This window comes from Abrus precatorius, unplaced genomic scaffold, assembly GCF_003935025.1.
Source record: "Abrus precatorius isolate BTA unplaced genomic scaffold, Abrus_2018 Scaffold10, whole genome shotgun sequence".
Classification (NCBI taxonomy): domain Eukaryota; kingdom Viridiplantae; phylum Streptophyta; class Magnoliopsida; order Fabales; family Fabaceae; genus Abrus; species Abrus precatorius.
The window spans coordinates 26,756,382-26,773,184 of record NW_020874292.1 but is presented as its reverse complement, the minus strand read 5'-3'; the positions used below and the strand labels follow the sequence as shown (position 1 = coordinate 26,773,184).

General features: G+C 31.8%; 2 protein-coding genes and 1 pseudogene across 2 annotated transcripts; all 3 read right to left on the bottom strand.

Moving 5' to 3' along the window:
• Positions 1-1,023: 1,023 nt before the first annotated feature.
• Positions 1,024-3,310, bottom strand: LOC113852151 (aspartyl protease family protein At5g10770-like). The gene is made up of 3 exons (XM_027482396.1): positions 3,145-3,310; positions 2,523-2,924; positions 1,024-1,829 (listed from the first exon to the last, which is right to left on the bottom strand). Exons 1-3 carry the CDS (start codon positions 3,308-3,310, stop codon positions 1,024-1,026), a joined length of 1,374 nt encoding a protein of 457 aa, XP_027338197.1.
• Positions 3,311-6,730: 3,420 nt separating this feature from the next.
• Positions 6,731-8,863, bottom strand: LOC113852150 (annotated as a pseudogene).
• Positions 8,864-13,791: 4,928 nt separating this feature from the next.
• Positions 13,792-15,836, bottom strand: LOC113849260 (BSD domain-containing protein 1-like). The gene has a single exon (XM_027479034.1). It carries the CDS (start codon positions 15,701-15,703, stop codon positions 14,294-14,296), a length of 1,410 nt encoding a protein of 469 aa, XP_027334835.1. The 5' UTR covers positions 15,704-15,836; the 3' UTR covers positions 13,792-14,293.
• Between the last annotated feature and the right edge of the window lie 967 nt (positions 15,837-16,803).

The window sequence follows — 16,803 nt, the reverse complement described above, 5'->3', positions numbered from 1 at the left end:
TTATTAGTTTGACCCTTTTATTGTTTGAACTACACATGAAATAACTAACATTAGCATAAGGTCTAACCACGCTTTATCACCGCAGAAATTTCCATTTCTTTGAAACTAGCGTATTGATCATCGGTGTTCTCATTTCATGCGCTCATATATCATCCGTTCTCCTCAAGGATAACCAACGACGTACAATACAACTGCTGACAAATAATTCCCCAACTTACAGATACAAGCGATTAAAGAGCGCGTACGAATATTTAGTCTCATTCAACAACCACGGACTAGTATCTCACTGTGGTACTAGTATACACACTCGAAGAAGCATATTCTGAGAGTTTATATTCTATATTAAATGAATGACTAGGTCAGTATATCATTTACTCCCATCGTTGATAATTTCTGTGCTGTTAAAACGTGCAGTTCAACTTGTTGTTATTGATGCTATAATTTAGGAGTTTTAGTTTTATTATTTAAATATTTAAAATTCTGTTTTTTAGTTCAAATTATTGTGTATTAAGTAGCAGCTATTTTTTAACTTTCTTTTGAGTTGTAGAGGCTATTAATGCCGTAACAGATTGTTAACAAAGACGGTCAATTAGCAAGTTATTTTATTTTTTACAATGTACTATAAAAGTCTTTTAAAGAATTTTGCTAGTTTTTAAGGTAAGATGTTTTACAAAATTTCAAGTGTGTATTATTTTTTCACATATTAATCTTGTATTATTGAACTTTATTGACCTCTTAATATTAAAATAATAATAGAATTTGATTTTCATTATGAGTAAACATGGAATGCTATAATTATTTTTTAAATTTATTAACTATTTCTAATACTTTTTTAGTGTGTGATTTAGTTGAAATATTCTTATAAAAATATTCCGTCAGTTATTTTTACAACATGAATCTTTCATTTGACAAAATCCTCCGCTAAATAACCCAAATCATTATTCAAGCTAAACCTTGCTGACCAATTCATACAAGTTTAAAATACAGTGGCATTTACGAGTTCCTAGGAGTTTGACCCAATATCTATTTGCAACCATCGTAACCAAAACCAATTTTTCCTCCAGCTACATCATACACTATCTCCAACGTTTTCTGCTGCGCGTTTCCAAAAAGCACATCGTCTCCACCTCCAGGAATCACTGTAAACGGCAAACAAACGACGGTGGAGTTGACTGGGAAAGCAATACCAACGTGTGGTATATCTAAAACAAGACCATCTTTAAACAAAAAACTCATTTTGGGAAATTTAAGTTTACGATGATCATCAACAAAATAACACGTGTCCAAAATTTCATAATCCTTAGGAGGTTTAACCAATCGATAATGGGGCATCGCTTTTCGGTATGCATCTCGCAAAGTAATATAATCCTTGGAAGGTAACGCGGAAATGGAGGAACCAGAATCAATGCTTGCAGCACCCTTCTTAAAAGCAATGGGAAGTTTGGTGCCACCAAGAATTATTCCAACAAGGGGAATGGCATAACCTGATCCCAGTTGTGTGTACATTAAAGAGTTCGAAACTGTCTTAGACTTACCAAATTTGAGAAAACCGATGTCACTTGTTTTTGTTGGGAGACAGTATGAAAAAACTCGGTGATATGTTTGGGTCGTTTGTTCCAGAAATGATACATAATCTTGGCCAAGCCCAATTATGCCATCAACGTCGACGAGGGTGTTATTAATGTTGGCCTCTATACACCCAAAGATGATGTCGTTGAAGGTGTCGTAACCTACACTAAGCCTTTCTTTGGCTAGAAATCCAGCCACTCCTGATCCGTCTACGTAAGCTGCCTCGTACAAGCACGTTGAGGAAATGCAAGTTGTAAACCCTGCATTGTTCAGTACAAGAATTAAACAATAGAGACTTGTTAGTATTTTTTTGGAATTTCACTGGTGTTAAAGCAGAAGCTGATCTTCTCAGTAGCAATTTTTTCAATTGCATGAATATTGCAATGAACTTAAGGCCACGTGTTTACTTAAATACATGAATTCCTTCAAGTGAACATATACATGTTGGTTGAGTTTCTTAATTTTGAAAAAGTTATTAAAATATTGCATTATTTTACTTTGCCTTTTTATTTTAAATATTTGTATCGGATGCAATAAAAACAACAAAGTCATGTTTTCATTATTTTTTGTACAAGTATTTAAAAATAAGAAATAAAATAAAAATAATATGATTTTTTTTCTAATTAATTTTTTTTTAAAAATGTCTTATGGAACCGAACAGAACCTAAATAAAGTAGGAAATGTTGAACTTATCACAATTGCAAACTTTCATCTAGAAAAACAACTATTGTAAACTTTGAGAGATATGAAATTGAGCTCATTTTTCATGCAGCTTAATTCAGATTTCATGTGGGAAAAAGAAAAGCGTAATGATTTTTTTCTTTTGTGCAAAACACTACAACTTAAATTATGGGTCTCAAGCAAAAATGGTTAAAAGTCATGTATAATTCAAGTCAAAGAGGTGACTCTGCCTTATATGTGCATAATGTATTGAAAAATGAACACATAGTTACCTAACGTAGTATTGGCCTGACTACAGGTGTGAGTGGGACATGTAATGTTGGCATAAGTGGAAGATTTTGATGGATCAAAGTATGGATGAATTTGCTTGTCACAACCTTGTCTTCCCAGCTTACACGGTTGACATTGAGTCCATAGGAGACTGCTACCGGTATCCATCATTAGTGTGAACACCCTTTTAGGGGTTCCCAAACCAACATTTACAACGTATTCTTGATTTATGCCACCATCCCACTTCACTCCAATTTGGTTCTTCCTATGTTGCTTCAAGTTCGGTCTTGTTTGGTCCCCTTCAAGGATCTTACGTACATTTGGAGCTTTTGCTTTGCCATGCTTGCTTTTAGAGCAGGGTCCGTATTTGTGAACCAATTCCAGATACTCCTCTGGGGTTGAGTCTGTAATCCAAACCAATCATAATTAAGCTTTCAAAAGTTACACTCGAAATTAAATAGTGAGAATATACGGGATTATAAATATTTAAAGGAAAACCATTTTATTGATAAATAAATGTGATCATTCAAGTCTTTGCTTTTAAAAACCATTTATTTTAATTATTTTTATATGTTGGCTTAATAGATGTTTGATCGATGTGTAGTATGAGATAAGAGAGCGAACCTGTGGTATTTCGGTTGCAAGTGGAGGCTGCGAGCAAAGAATTGAGTTCAACTATGTGGAAATGGTTGCTTTGTTTTGGTCTCTGAAAGGCAGAACTTTTGTGTAGAGAATTGAGAAGAAAAAGCAAAAAAAGAAAGCGAAGAAGAGAGAAAGTGAAGCTACCCATGTTTATGGTAATCTTCTCCCTTCTAAGTCCTGGTGCAAATTGTTCTGTTACCCGTATCTATATCTGTATATATACATACATGTGTATAAAAGTTAGGTTCTATCTGTATTTTATAATCATAAAATTAAATTTTAGTTATTATTTTGTCTATCTTTTTTATTTTTTTTCTCTTTAATGAAAAAAATATTATTCAATTATCATGTATAAATGTAATATATATTACAAAACATTATAATATTAAAAATAAAGTAACATTATATAACATTTATTTATGATATAATATATAAAGTTTTTCTTATAATAAAAACAAAATTTTAAATCAATAATTAAAATAATATTTTATTACAACCTATCTGAAAATTATAATTTATATTTTTATGATTTCATCTACCACCAATCAATTATTGTTTTATTTACCTAAAATAGGTAATATAAATTTATTATTAAAAATATTGAATAAATATAATTTATTATATACAAAATAAATTATATTTTTTAGCAAAATAGTAAATAAAGTTAATTTGATCAATCCACAATATAGCAATATAAATTTACAATAGGTAATATACATTAATTCTTCATAATATTGAATAAATATAACTTTTAAAATTATATATGTATATTAAAATAACATTTTGTCTAAACTTTTAGCTATAAGATTAATTCATAATTTTAATTACAATTTTATTTTCTTCAATAAATACATACATTTATTTACTTACACACACAAAAAAATTTATCAATTTGTCCAAGAAAAAACTAATTATCCTATGTGTTGAATTAAGTTATCAAAAAAATATTGTATGAAGCAGACACAAATTTTGAATAAAAGAACTAGAAAGTCTAACCCATCCCCAGTAGTAACCGATATTAACATTATATTGATATTCATATGAAACATTCAATGCCTACGTATTATATTAATGAATTAGGGATAAAAACGCGTTGGTTCATGACATCAACGAAACAAACAAAGCATAATTAGAACAAAAAAAGAGTAATTAAAGACTACCTCAAAATTCAGTGTGAATGTTAATTCCAAGTTTGAATAATTACTAACCTAAACTAAAGCATTAATTGCCACGGTTTATGTAAGGTTCCTGGCCACCAAACTAGAATAAGGATGTTCACCTCGTCTAATTTTGTTTTAGAGATTCAAAGATGATCGAAGAAACCTTCCTAACTCAACTTTGTGTGAATTTATATAAGCGACATAGTAATAATAGATTAACTAAAACTAAAGTCAAGGCTAACAAAACAAAAATTAATAGAAGTTATCTTGTTAAGTGAGTAAAGGAAATCACGAGAAATCCCCCCTTATTGATTCAGATAAAAATGCCAAATTAAATTAAATTAGAACTAAGTAATATTGATGACACTTACGGGATCAAGTTATGATTGAAGTTGTCTAAACTATACAATCACACACGTTTATTTATTTTAGGATTTTTTTCATTATCTCCAAATCTCTCCTGTTGGAATATTGGTTAATAACATTTGTGTTTTCTAATAGATTTTTGTAAAAATGTTTTATCTTGATGCTCTAAGTTTCGAAAAAGTGGGAGTTCTGCCTTAAAATAAAATTAGCACAACAGTGACTATTCAACTCGATTGATTCAACTCTATTCTTCAGTTTGGTTTTTTTTTTTTTTAATATTCTTATTTTAATATCACATTTTTTTTATTTTCTTTTCTTTTCCCTATCTCTCTTTCTCTCCTAAAATGGGGTGTGAACAAATATTTTCATTTTAAAAATCTGTATAAAAACATATAAATTTTCATTGAACAAGTCCCAGAAAACAAAATCCGTCCATTATGAAGTTCTCGTCACTCCATTCTCTGTTGAAGTTATTTCTCCCTTCATTTCGAATTATCTATTTTGACAATTTTGAATTATTTATAATATGTCATTTTAAAAATTAACAAAAAGTATTAATTCTTTTTTAAAAATACCACTATCTATTTATATTTTATCTAAATATTTAAATAATCAGTAGAAATTTGAAAGCTTGTCAAAAAGTAATAGAAGGAACTCATTGACACGGCCAAAATCAGCATAACTCCCTGACAACATTAGCCGAGGTTCTGACTTTCATAACAGTCATAATATGTAAAATTCATGAATATAGTTAACAAGATTTGTTGAAAAGACTTGGTTACAGATGTTGATGATAACTGTGAAGTGTTGACCTCTTTGATTTTGCTCTGGGGCGTTCGGTCCTCTATCATTTGATGCATTGCAAAATTGCGTTCAACATATATATTTGTACTTTCGTTCCTTCTAACTCCTTTATTCTTTTTATGATGGATGGAAATTCCAATATGTTTAAGCTGACTGCACGAGTTCTGATATATGGTTGTGTTAATTTTGGAGAGTAAGGTCGGAATCAAGTTGCATAGGAAGTTTGTGAGCTTCTTGCTTCTATGGCAATGATTTTTCCCGTGACACTATATTCTTCTCTTACTAACAATCTTTATTAAATGGAGTTGTTTGTGTATACATGTCGTTTGTATAATACGTCTGTGTTGTTTGACTGTTTTGGATTGTGTTGATGAGGTACAGTGCAAGTTGTAAAGGGGTTGCTCATATATTGCTGTTCTAACATGGGACTAGGATCCTCTAGAGTACCTTTTAGAAAAACACATTTTATGACTAAGATTTAATGCAGTTTGTTTATAAGTGCAATCCATCATGATGTTCTTATCTAAACGGAGCTTGGAAAGCATAACTAAATCTTTGCTGAAGTAATGAAGTGACTTGTCCGTAATCCAAACACTTTTAAACCTGCTTAGCGTTTGCTTGACTCTTAATAAAACTAACAAGCAAAAGACCCAAACGCACTTTATCACAACTGATTTTTCCATTTGTTTGAAACTAGCGTATTGATCATATATAGGAGATCAAAGCGTAAAGGAAAATGTTTCATGAACATCTAAATGGGGCACCTGAAGTTGTCTCTTTGTAGTGCGAGATTTATTTTAGGATGAGTGTATATGATATTACATACAACAATTTTTATAGTAGTTTAAATAACAAACTGGAAGAGAAATACCTCGTGTATATGCACCATGCTCTTCAAGTATAACTAAGCATGTACAAATGCTGACAAAGAATTCCCCAACGCATAGAGACATGTCATTGAAGAACGCGTAAGAATATTTCTAGTCTCACGCAAAAACTACGATAAGATACAAGTATACACACTCGAAGAAGCATATTCTCAGTTTATATTCTGTATTAAATGACTTGCTCAATATATCATTTTCATGCAGACAAGTCATTAAGCCAAACAGTACATATATTACAATCTGAATCCTATATTTTACAAAATCCTCCGCTAAATAACCCAAACCCAAATCTTTATTCAAGCTAAACCTTGTATTTAATAGAAATTTAAAACACAATAGTTTGACGAATTTCTATTTGCAACCACCGTAGCCAAATCCAATTTTTCCTCCAGCTACATCATACACTATCTCCAACGTTTTCTGCTGCGCGTTTCCAAAAAGCACATCGTCTCCACCTCCAGGAATCACTGTAAACGGCAAACAAACGACGGTGGAGTTGACTGGGAAAGCAATACCAACGTGTGGTATATCTAAAACAAGACCATCTTTAAACAAAAAACTCATTTTGGGAAATTTAAGTTTACGATGATCATCAACAAAGTAACACGTGTCCAAAATTTCATAATCCTTAGGAGGTTTAACCAATCGATAATGGGGCATCGCTTTTCGGTATGCATCTCGCAAAGTAATATAATCCTTGGAAGGTAACGCGGAAATGGAGGAACCAGAATCAATGCTTGCAGCACCCTTCTTAAAAGCAATGGGAAGTTTGGTGCCACCAAGAATTATTCCAACAAGGGGAATGGCATAACCTGATCCCAGTTGTGTGTACATTAAAGAGTTCGAAACTGTTTTAGACTTACCAAATTTGAGAAAACCGATGTCACTTGTTTTTGTTGGGAGACAGTATGAAAAAACTCGGTGATATGTTTGGGCCGTTTGTTCCACAAAGGAAAGAAAATCCTGGCCCAGCCCAAATATGCCATCAAGGTCGACGAGGCTGATATTAATGTTGGCTTCGGTGCACCCAAAGATGATGTGGTTGAAGGTGTCGTATCCTACACTTAGCCTTTCTTTTGCAAGAAATCCAACCACTTCTGAGCCTTCAACGTAACCTGTCTCGTACACGCACGTTGAGGAAGCGCAAGTTGTTAACCCTGCATTGTTCGGTACAAGAATTAAACAATAGAAAATATAAGAGAAGCAGAAGCTCTTCTCAAAATAGCACTTTTTCAATTGCATGAATATTGAGATAGAACATAAGACCACATGCTTAATTAGTAATATGAATTCCTTACATGTCAACTAACAAGTACACGTTGGTAGAGTTCCTTAAGTTTGTAAGGATTATGAAAATATACATTAGTTTTACTTTAATTTTTCATTTTAATCTTTTATATAAGAAGCAATAAAAATATCAAACTAGTGTTTTCATTATTTTATACAAATAATTAAATTTAAAAATAAAATAAAAATAGTATATTATCTTTTGTAATTATTTATAAAAAAAAGGTCTCATGAAACCAAACAGAACCTAAATAAAGAAGGAAATGTGGAATCTACCACAGTAGCAAACTTTGATCTAAAAAACAAGAGAGAGATAATTGGTCCACCACCACCACGCATGTTATCTGAATATAGCCAAATAGCAACGATAGATAATATGAACTATGTCTATCAATATTACACATATGAGTGGGAGAAAATAATGATGTGTGCATCATGAATGTATTGAAAATGAAAAAATAGTTTACCTAACGTAGTATTGGCCTGACTACAGGTGTGAGAGGGACACGCAATGTTGGTGTAAGTGGAAGATTTTGATGGATCAAAGTATGGATGACGTTGCTTGGCACAACCAGGTAGTGTTCCCAGCTTACACGGTTGACATTGAGTCCATATGAGGCTACTACCTGTATCCATGCTAGTGTGAACACCCTTTTAGGAGTTCCCAAACCAACATTTACAACGTATTCTTGATTTTTGCCACCATCCCACTTCACTCTAATTTGGTTCTTCCCATGTTGTTTCATTTTCGGTCTCTTTTGGTCCCGTTCAAGGATTTCACGTACAGAGGGAGCTTTTGCTTTTCCATGCTTGTTTTTAGAACAGGGTCCGTATTTGTGAATCAATTCCAGAGACTCCTCTTTGGTTGAGTCTGCACTTCAAACCAATCATAAGCTTTACAAAATTACACTTAAAAAATAATTAGTGAGTATAGTGGATTATAAATATGTCTAAACAAAAATCATTTTGTTGATAATCAAATAGGATCATTTTTCAAGAGAGGGAACCTGTGGTATTTCGGTTGCAAGTGGAGGCTGGGAGCAAAGAGTTGAGTTCAACTATGTGGAAATGGTTGCTTTGTGTATGTCTCTCACTCTGAAAGGCTGAACTTTTGTGGCAATTGAGAAGAAAAAGCAGCGCAAGAAAGCCAAGCAGGGAAGAAGTGGAGTCGCCCATCTTTATTGTAATCTTCTTCATCGTTAAGTTTTAGTGCTAATTATTCTTATGTTACCTCTCTCTCTCTCTCCCTGTATATATATATAGTTTTATATTTATTTTATAATTATTTTAACATTATCATACATTATAATCTTTTTGGTGCAGAATTGACATTTCAATATCAAGTGCTTTAAAAAAAAAACCTGTATAACTTATAATTATAACTACTCGGAAGATGGATTGATGATGACTTGCTCCTGCCAAAATTTCACAGTGATGATAACTTTTGAGATCTTTTTCATTGAACAAGTCCTAAAAAAAGAAACTTTAATATTTGAATACTTGGTTTAAAAAGAAGAAGAAGAAAAAACTTACAGTTTGAAGTTCTCTTCACTCCTTTCTCTGTTGTTTATCTAGATATAACATCTTTTTTCCAATATGTAACATTGGCTGCGACTAATTCTTCCTTCAAGATGTTAATTTTTTTATTCCTTCAAAAAAGGTTTGTCTGAGTCAAATACAATTTTAAATCAGAAACCCAAAGCCTAACCCCAGTAGAAATGCGGATTAATATTAAATTTATTCATTTGAAAATTGTCTAATGTATATACTCACTGAAGTAGTGATTAAAAAAGTCTCAGCAAGCAAACAAAATATTTTGAATAAAATGACACTAGTGACTACCCCAGGCACAATGCTTATTGACTAAAAATTTAATCATATGAATTATTTAATGTGAAAACCAATTGACTTTAGACCTTTTAACTAGTTTGGATAATCAATAACCTAAATCAACCAAACTACTGAAGAATGATAGTATTGCAGTTTTTAGGAGATGAGTAATGCACGCCACTCACTTTCTTTTTGTTACTATGTAAATTTAAGAGAACATTGTATTTTTTAATTGACAGTTATACTTTATACTTTGCACAGTGTATGATAAAAAAAAGAAGTTAAGATACTCATAAACATAAATTTAACACAAAATTATAATTAATAAGATTAAAAGAAATGTAAATTTATAGTCATTTAAACAGTGGTCCCAATGAAAGAAACAGATGGCTCTGTCATTCATGGTATCTAGGAGATTTTGGAATCTAGCTCAACTAAATTGTATGTATATTTTGGTTGCGCTGTCATTGTGCTGGACTGTTCTGAATTATTGGCCATTTGGGCTTTTCCTTTTTGACACACTGTACCTTTGGGCCTCGCTTTTTCCTTGGCCGTTCTGCCAGTGCAAACCATAGAATCACGACAAAAAACATTGCTGGATGGAGGCATCATAAAAAACAAAATAGAAACTCAAACTAGTTCGACGGAACGACGGAATCGGATTCACGGGACCCAGAGGACGAGTCATAATTTTTGTTGAAGTAAAAATAGGTTGACTTAAATAGAGATAAATGGGAGTGAAAATGGGTAGAGTATCACTAAAGTATTATATTACTTATTTTCATATTTGTTTTTAAAAAAGTACTCGTGTTTAGCTCAGTACTTGTGAATAGTAATTTTAATTTTTATATTTATATTTTTTAAATATCTGCATACATATATTTATTCTTATTATTCGTACTTGTTTAACAAAAAAAAATACTTATAAAAAAATATGCTTATATAATTTTACATAAGTAGAATAATAATACAAAAATTAAATATGTAGCTTCTAAACAAAGTTTAAGTATAGATAAAAAATAAATATTTAAATATCACAAGTGTTAAATGTATTTTAATATATCAACTTTCTAGACTAAAGTACTTAAAAATTATAAGCAAAATTTTACACATAATCTTTAAAATCATCTAAAACAACCAACTCAGAAACTTGATAATTATGTATTGTCGCTCTTCAAGATATAAAAGAAATAATATTAGTTAATTATTTATTGTAAAGTCAAAATAATATATATAATTAAACTATTTTACCTCTTCATCAGAATTCAAATTATCTAAATGAGAGCAAACACTTACCTTTTAAGTTTACATATTGCTTTGGTCTAGCAATACTAAAAAAATTAGAACATACAAGTATATAACAAAAATTAATTTTTGTATCAACCATATAATAATTAAATTGTATTAGTCTAATTAAACGATATAAAATTATAAATAAAATCTTCTATTAAAAATATGAAAACAATTATTTTTATGGTTTAGTTTATTGATAAATATATTTTTATGTTAATCTAATAAAATAAATTTAATTAGATAGATTTTTATATCTTTAAATATGTATTCTTTTATTTGAATAACATAAATATTTATATTAAAATTTTTAACCTTTTATTTTACATAGAAAATTTTGAAAACTAAAAATTATAAATTAAAAGATAATATTACTAAAAAATTCAAAATAAAAAATTTATCCATTAAAAAAATAAAATAATTATAGTCTATAGACATGAAATTACATAAAATAAATAGTAAAATATTTATCTTGACTAAAATATTATAAAAGCATCTACAAAAACTTTCTAAAACTAAAAGCGAGTTAGGTTCTTGTTTTATTAAATTTTTACTTGTTCTATTGTAAATAAAAAATTATTCTAACAAGATTATATGAAATTAGAACAATAAAAATAATTGAAAATACTAATAATTATTATAATAGAGTTTTAGGCTTCCTTGTTAACGACTTATGTTCGGAGGGTGTACCCATCAAGAAGTAATACATGGTTCTTAAATTAAGTTCCCGAAATATCGTCCCACAAGGATTGATTTTCAATTACTAATAATTTCTTAATTCAATTGTTTAATCTTCAAAGATACGAGATTAATTAAAACCAAGAATTTATAAAATCAATTATAAAACTAAGAGTAAGGAATACAAAGTACGTCTTGGTTACACTTATCAGATAAAAACATAGGGCGTATGGGTGTTTTAGATCTAAACTCGAATTCCTTGTTATTACTAATCATTCATACGAATATTATTAATATTCATTGGTCATGCAATATTAATATTATTCTCTTTAAGTTAATATCCTTAATGGTCATGCAAGTTATCAATTTAGAGAAAGCCTAAAGAACCTATGAATTTGTTAATTCAATAACGATTAGAAGAGAAAAATTGGTTTGGTCTACCTAATCTTTCATCTCGATTTATCCTATAAATCTATTAATTAATCGAGGTACGATCGTCTGACGATGTAATTAATTAGGGTTAAGAGTGAGAAGCGATAGAATAAATTATAATATGGAACAGAATTCGAATTAAGATTCAAATATCAAAATCTCATAAAATCATAAACAATAATCCTTATGGCCCTAACTATGGATTTAGTTACTCATGTAGAAAGAAAGAGCTAAAACAATCAATAACATATTCATAATAAAAAGATATAACAAACTAGAAATGAGATGGATCTTCAGTCTTCAAGTATGGTCACTTGAAGCAAGTTTCTGCCAAGAGTATGCTGAGAATCCGTGCAAGAGAGGCAAAAAATATTTAAAAATTTGAAAGACTGAGGTTGTGTGTAAGCTGGTGTCTAAAAAGAGATCATTTCTACCCTTATTTATAGAATTTTAACTCCTTTTAAAATGGCTAAGATTGAAGTTCCGCAAATGAGCACGGGCGTTCACACAATGCAACACAGCCGTGCATTACGTCGAAGCACCCCCATGCTATGCTAGGCATGCTTATTTCTGTGAGGCTTTTAACCCCATCTATTTGGACCAAAATGCACAAAAACTCACTTTCGCCTCTTTTCTACCAAACTGCACAAATAATATATAAATTTGTGTAAAATCTCAATAAAGTAAGGGTTATATATAAATATATGGCTGTAAAATATAGCTAAATTATAAACTTATCAACTTACTTGGTATGAAAGTTGTCGAACTTGATCTATAAATCCTATGAGAAGTGATAAGTTAGGTATTTATTTGTAATTCACACTCATAAAATACAACTCATGATAGGGTAAGCAGTGAAGCAACTCATATAATTATATAATTATCAATGACTATAGAGAGAATCTAGCTAAATATATAAAGTATTAACTCTAATTTTTCCCTTTTAGGTTAAAGTTTCTCTCACATAAGTAACATAATATATATATATATATATATATATATATATATATATATATATGCGGGTATATGGCAGGTTGGGTACTTAAGTACTCATCCCCACACCTATCCCTATTAAAATTTGCAGGTATTTTTCTATACTCATACCTGTATCCATTTAGCAGGTAAACACTCTACCTGTTGAGGATAAATTTTACATATTAAGTACTTAGGTACTGTCCCTGCACCTATCTCTATTAAAATTTGTAGATATTTTTTCATACTCATACTTGTTTAGTGGATAAAGACTCTACTCATTGCAAGTAAAATTTTCAGGTATCCATCAAGTACTTTATTCATTACTATCTCTGGAAATAAAAGGACTTTTTTTCTATTACTTCAAATTACAATTTTCTCACCTTCAACAAAAGTAATATATTATTTTTCTCTTCAAAATATGTTTTTAATCCGTCATCAAAAGCTAAAATTATATAATATAAAAAAACTAAAATTATATAACTTTTTATACTTTATAAGAATTAAAAATTTACTTAACCCTTTTATTAAAAATATCCTCACAAAACTCCCACTTTTCATCGCATCGGCGGTTTCTTTTAGATCTTTGCGAGTTTTTGTCAGTTTGTGGAAGTCAATGGTTCAAGATAATTCCTATCCTAAACACGTAAAAAATTATTTTCCAACACATTTGGCGGTGTATCTTAATCTTCACATAACATTTGTTCAACGTAAATGTTTTAATCCACCGCACTCCCAAAATATTTATTCCAATAATAAAGACGACCTGTAATGTAGTTAAGCCGACCACGGGATTTATTTGTTGTCCTTTAAGCTCAAAATGGAACTTTAACATATCATCAGCATGGAGTAGAAAACAGCCCCATATTTAGAATTGTTTTTTCAATCCAAGTCCAAGGTTTGGGGCCTGGAAGGAGGGTCAATAAAAACATTTAATTCAAAAGACTGCAGAAAAAGGATCTCATTCAAAACCTAATAAAAACGTAAAATCTATAATCAATCCCATACTCTTAAAACAGATCTGAACCAATCACCTAAAAATGTATAGGGAGAGAAAAGGCTTATCCATTGCAGATTGCCTACTATGTTCAAGTAAAATGCAAACAAACACAAGATGCAGCCTTCATATTAGTGATGAAAGCGATTTGATTTGAGTTAATGCCGGAACAGATATATCAGCAACAAGGTCGCTCCCTATGACATATGATTATGTAAACTGAATACGCCTTCCTATGAAAAGTGGATGAAGAGTCCAAATAAACTTACAAATTAAACTTTCAACTGGTGTCCACCTTCTCACTTATGTTTGTATAAGATAAAAAAACAATTTATTTACATTGTTAAGTTACAAGAAAAGAATTATACACTAAATAAGCAATTTGTGTTTAAAAGTTAAAGCACTAATGATCTGAACCCACAATCTGCTCATGATTTGACAGTCTCATCATCATCTTCAATATCCCAACTAAGATCCTCCTCTTGGTCTGCGACACTCAACCTCTTCCGCAAATCAATCCTACTTGCGGACTCAACAGCATCCCCTCCTTTATTTTCATCATTGCTTTCAATATCTTCAATTTCATCCCAGCCAATCTCTTCTTCCCCGGGCATTGAAGGCTGGCTTGAAACAACTGAAATATCACTATCTTTGCACGATCCACCATTATCATTATCTGTCTTGACTTCTGATGCCTCTTTCTCTTCGTATTTGACATCCAACTTATCTCCACTGCCAGTTACATTCGCAGGAACATTTGATGCCACATTCTCAATACAATTCACCTCCCCAGACTCATCATCACCAACAGTTTTAGATTCAAGATCAACACCCTTCCCATCATTCTCTATCTCCAAATCCTTCTTCCCAACCTGAACACACTCAACACCGCCAACATCTGCAGCAACCTCAGCAGAATTTCCGTTTTTCAACTCAGAAACCCCACTGGTGCTAACTAAAGGCTCATACCCACCATTGTCATCATCCTCATCATCAAAATCCCAACTCAAATCCTCCTCTTCATCCCCGGAAATTGCTCGTTTCACGAGTTTAGCCCTTGCATCCTCAGCTTGCTTCAGCTTATGCAACTTATAAAAATACTTGCTCCAGAAACTCTCATGATCAGTTCTACTGGGAACAGCCTTCTCATAAATCTTCTCAATAACTCCATTCTCTTCAATCAAATTCCTAATCTCCTCCCCCTTCTTATCCAACTCAAACCCTAATTTCCACTCATTGAATTTCTCCAAATCCTCAGGTTCCTCCAAATAGGTATTAACATCACACTGAAGAGCACGCACCAACGCATCAAATCTACTGTACCGTTTCACGTCCAAACCCTGACCGCTGCCACTACTACTATTCAACAGTTTCTTACCAGCATTGTTGTTATCGTAATTGCTTGAATCAAAAGAATCGTAATCGGAATCAGAGGCTAAGAGAGATTCCCTACCGTGAGAGATAATCTCCGCTGTCGATTTCCAAACGGTGCTGCCGATGTCGTCGATGGCTTGGCCAACGGACTCGAGCGACACCTGAGCCACCGACGCGCCGGCGTCGAGCGAAGCCGGGAGGTCCTTGACGGCGCGTGAGGCGGCTTCGCGGATCACCGCCGTTTCTTTCCTCAAGCCGGAGCCGAATTCCTCGAGATCGCGACGGTAGTTCTCGAGAACGGACTCGGATTTGGAAGCGATGGTTTGGATCAGGCCTTCGAAGCTCCAAGCGGCGGTTGCGGTTGCGGTTGCGGTGGCGGTGGCGCTCTGAGGCGGATCGGGGTGGTCGGATCCGTGCGGTGGCGGGTCGGGTTCATCGGCAAAGACGGACTTGAAAAAGTTCATCTTGCGGCGTGGTTATGGGTTGTTTGGAGTGTTGTTTGAATCCAAAAAGGGTTTATGAAGTGTGAAATGGATGTGTATGGCAATGGCTTATGATTTTATGATATGAATAAAACGGAATCGGATTCATCTCACATCCTATCCATTTATTCAATTCAATTTCTCCTTTTAAAGCAATGCCACCTTCCATTTCAAACCACTCCTTTTATTTTAGGCGCTACGTCACTAAATCACTTCGTTAAAACTCCAAAGGATTTGTGTTCTGTTATACATGTTATTGGACTAACTGTTTATTTATTTTGATTTTTCTAAATTAATTTAAAATTTTTAGACGTAATTGAAATGTGAATTTAAATTAATGCCGGTATAAATTTTAGCTTAAAACATGCGTAACAATATGTAAAGTTGATTTTGTCCTTAAACCCAATAAAATTAAATTCATAAAAATAAAAAGTTAAAAAAATAATATTATCACTTAATTTAATACATTAATAATCTAAAATGTTATAACTTTTAATAAAAATTAAATTTTTATTAATTTTTTCTTCCGTGTCTTTAAGTACACCTTAAAAAAGTATTTAATAGTTGAAAAAAGTTTGTTGAATTGGTTGTCTTAACAAGTTATTATATTAAGAGTATATTTGTTTTGTCGTTGAAACTTTTATCTGCAGACTTTTTTATATAAAATTTTCATACGCATATATCAAGAAAAATGCTAATTCCTTTCAAAACCATCAGATACCAAACCTAATTTTGCCGAAGCCGTTTAGCCTGATTGTTTACAATTATTAACTCCGTTTCTAGACAACTAGAAAATTCTTGCTTTTTACAAAACTTGCTTCAATTTACGGGTAAACATAGTTTTCTTTGGTTTCCAAAGAGATTGATTGTCTTTGCGTCTTCTTGCTGGTAAGTTACAATATCCAACTTTGATGTACGGGGCAAAATATCCCTGAATCATAAATTCCATACAACTACAACCAGTAGCTTATTTTACACGCACAGGTCAACAGCATACATGACATCAACCTAAGACCACCCCAAGTTGTCTGCTTTGAGGAGATGATAATTGAATTACTTATTCTCTAATCAATCGTGCCTGT

Excerpts from the sequence above, each read along its gene's own strand:
- LOC113852151 (XM_027482396.1), bottom strand. The coding sequence starts at position 3,310 with ATGGGTAGCTTCACTTTCTCTCTTCTTCGCTTTCTTTTTTTGCTTTTT. Across the intron at positions 2,925-3,144 it reads TTGCAACCGAAATACCACAG|ACTCAACCCCAGAGGAGTAT; the intron begins GTTCGCTCTCTT and ends TTTGGATTACAG. Across the intron at positions 1,830-2,522 it reads TCAGGCCAATACTACGTTAG|GGTTTACAACTTGCATTTCC; the intron begins GTAACTATGTGT and ends TGAACAATGCAG.
- LOC113849260 (XM_027479034.1), bottom strand. The coding sequence starts at position 15,703 with ATGAACTTTTTCAAGTCCGTCTTTGCCGATGAACCCGACCCGCCACCG.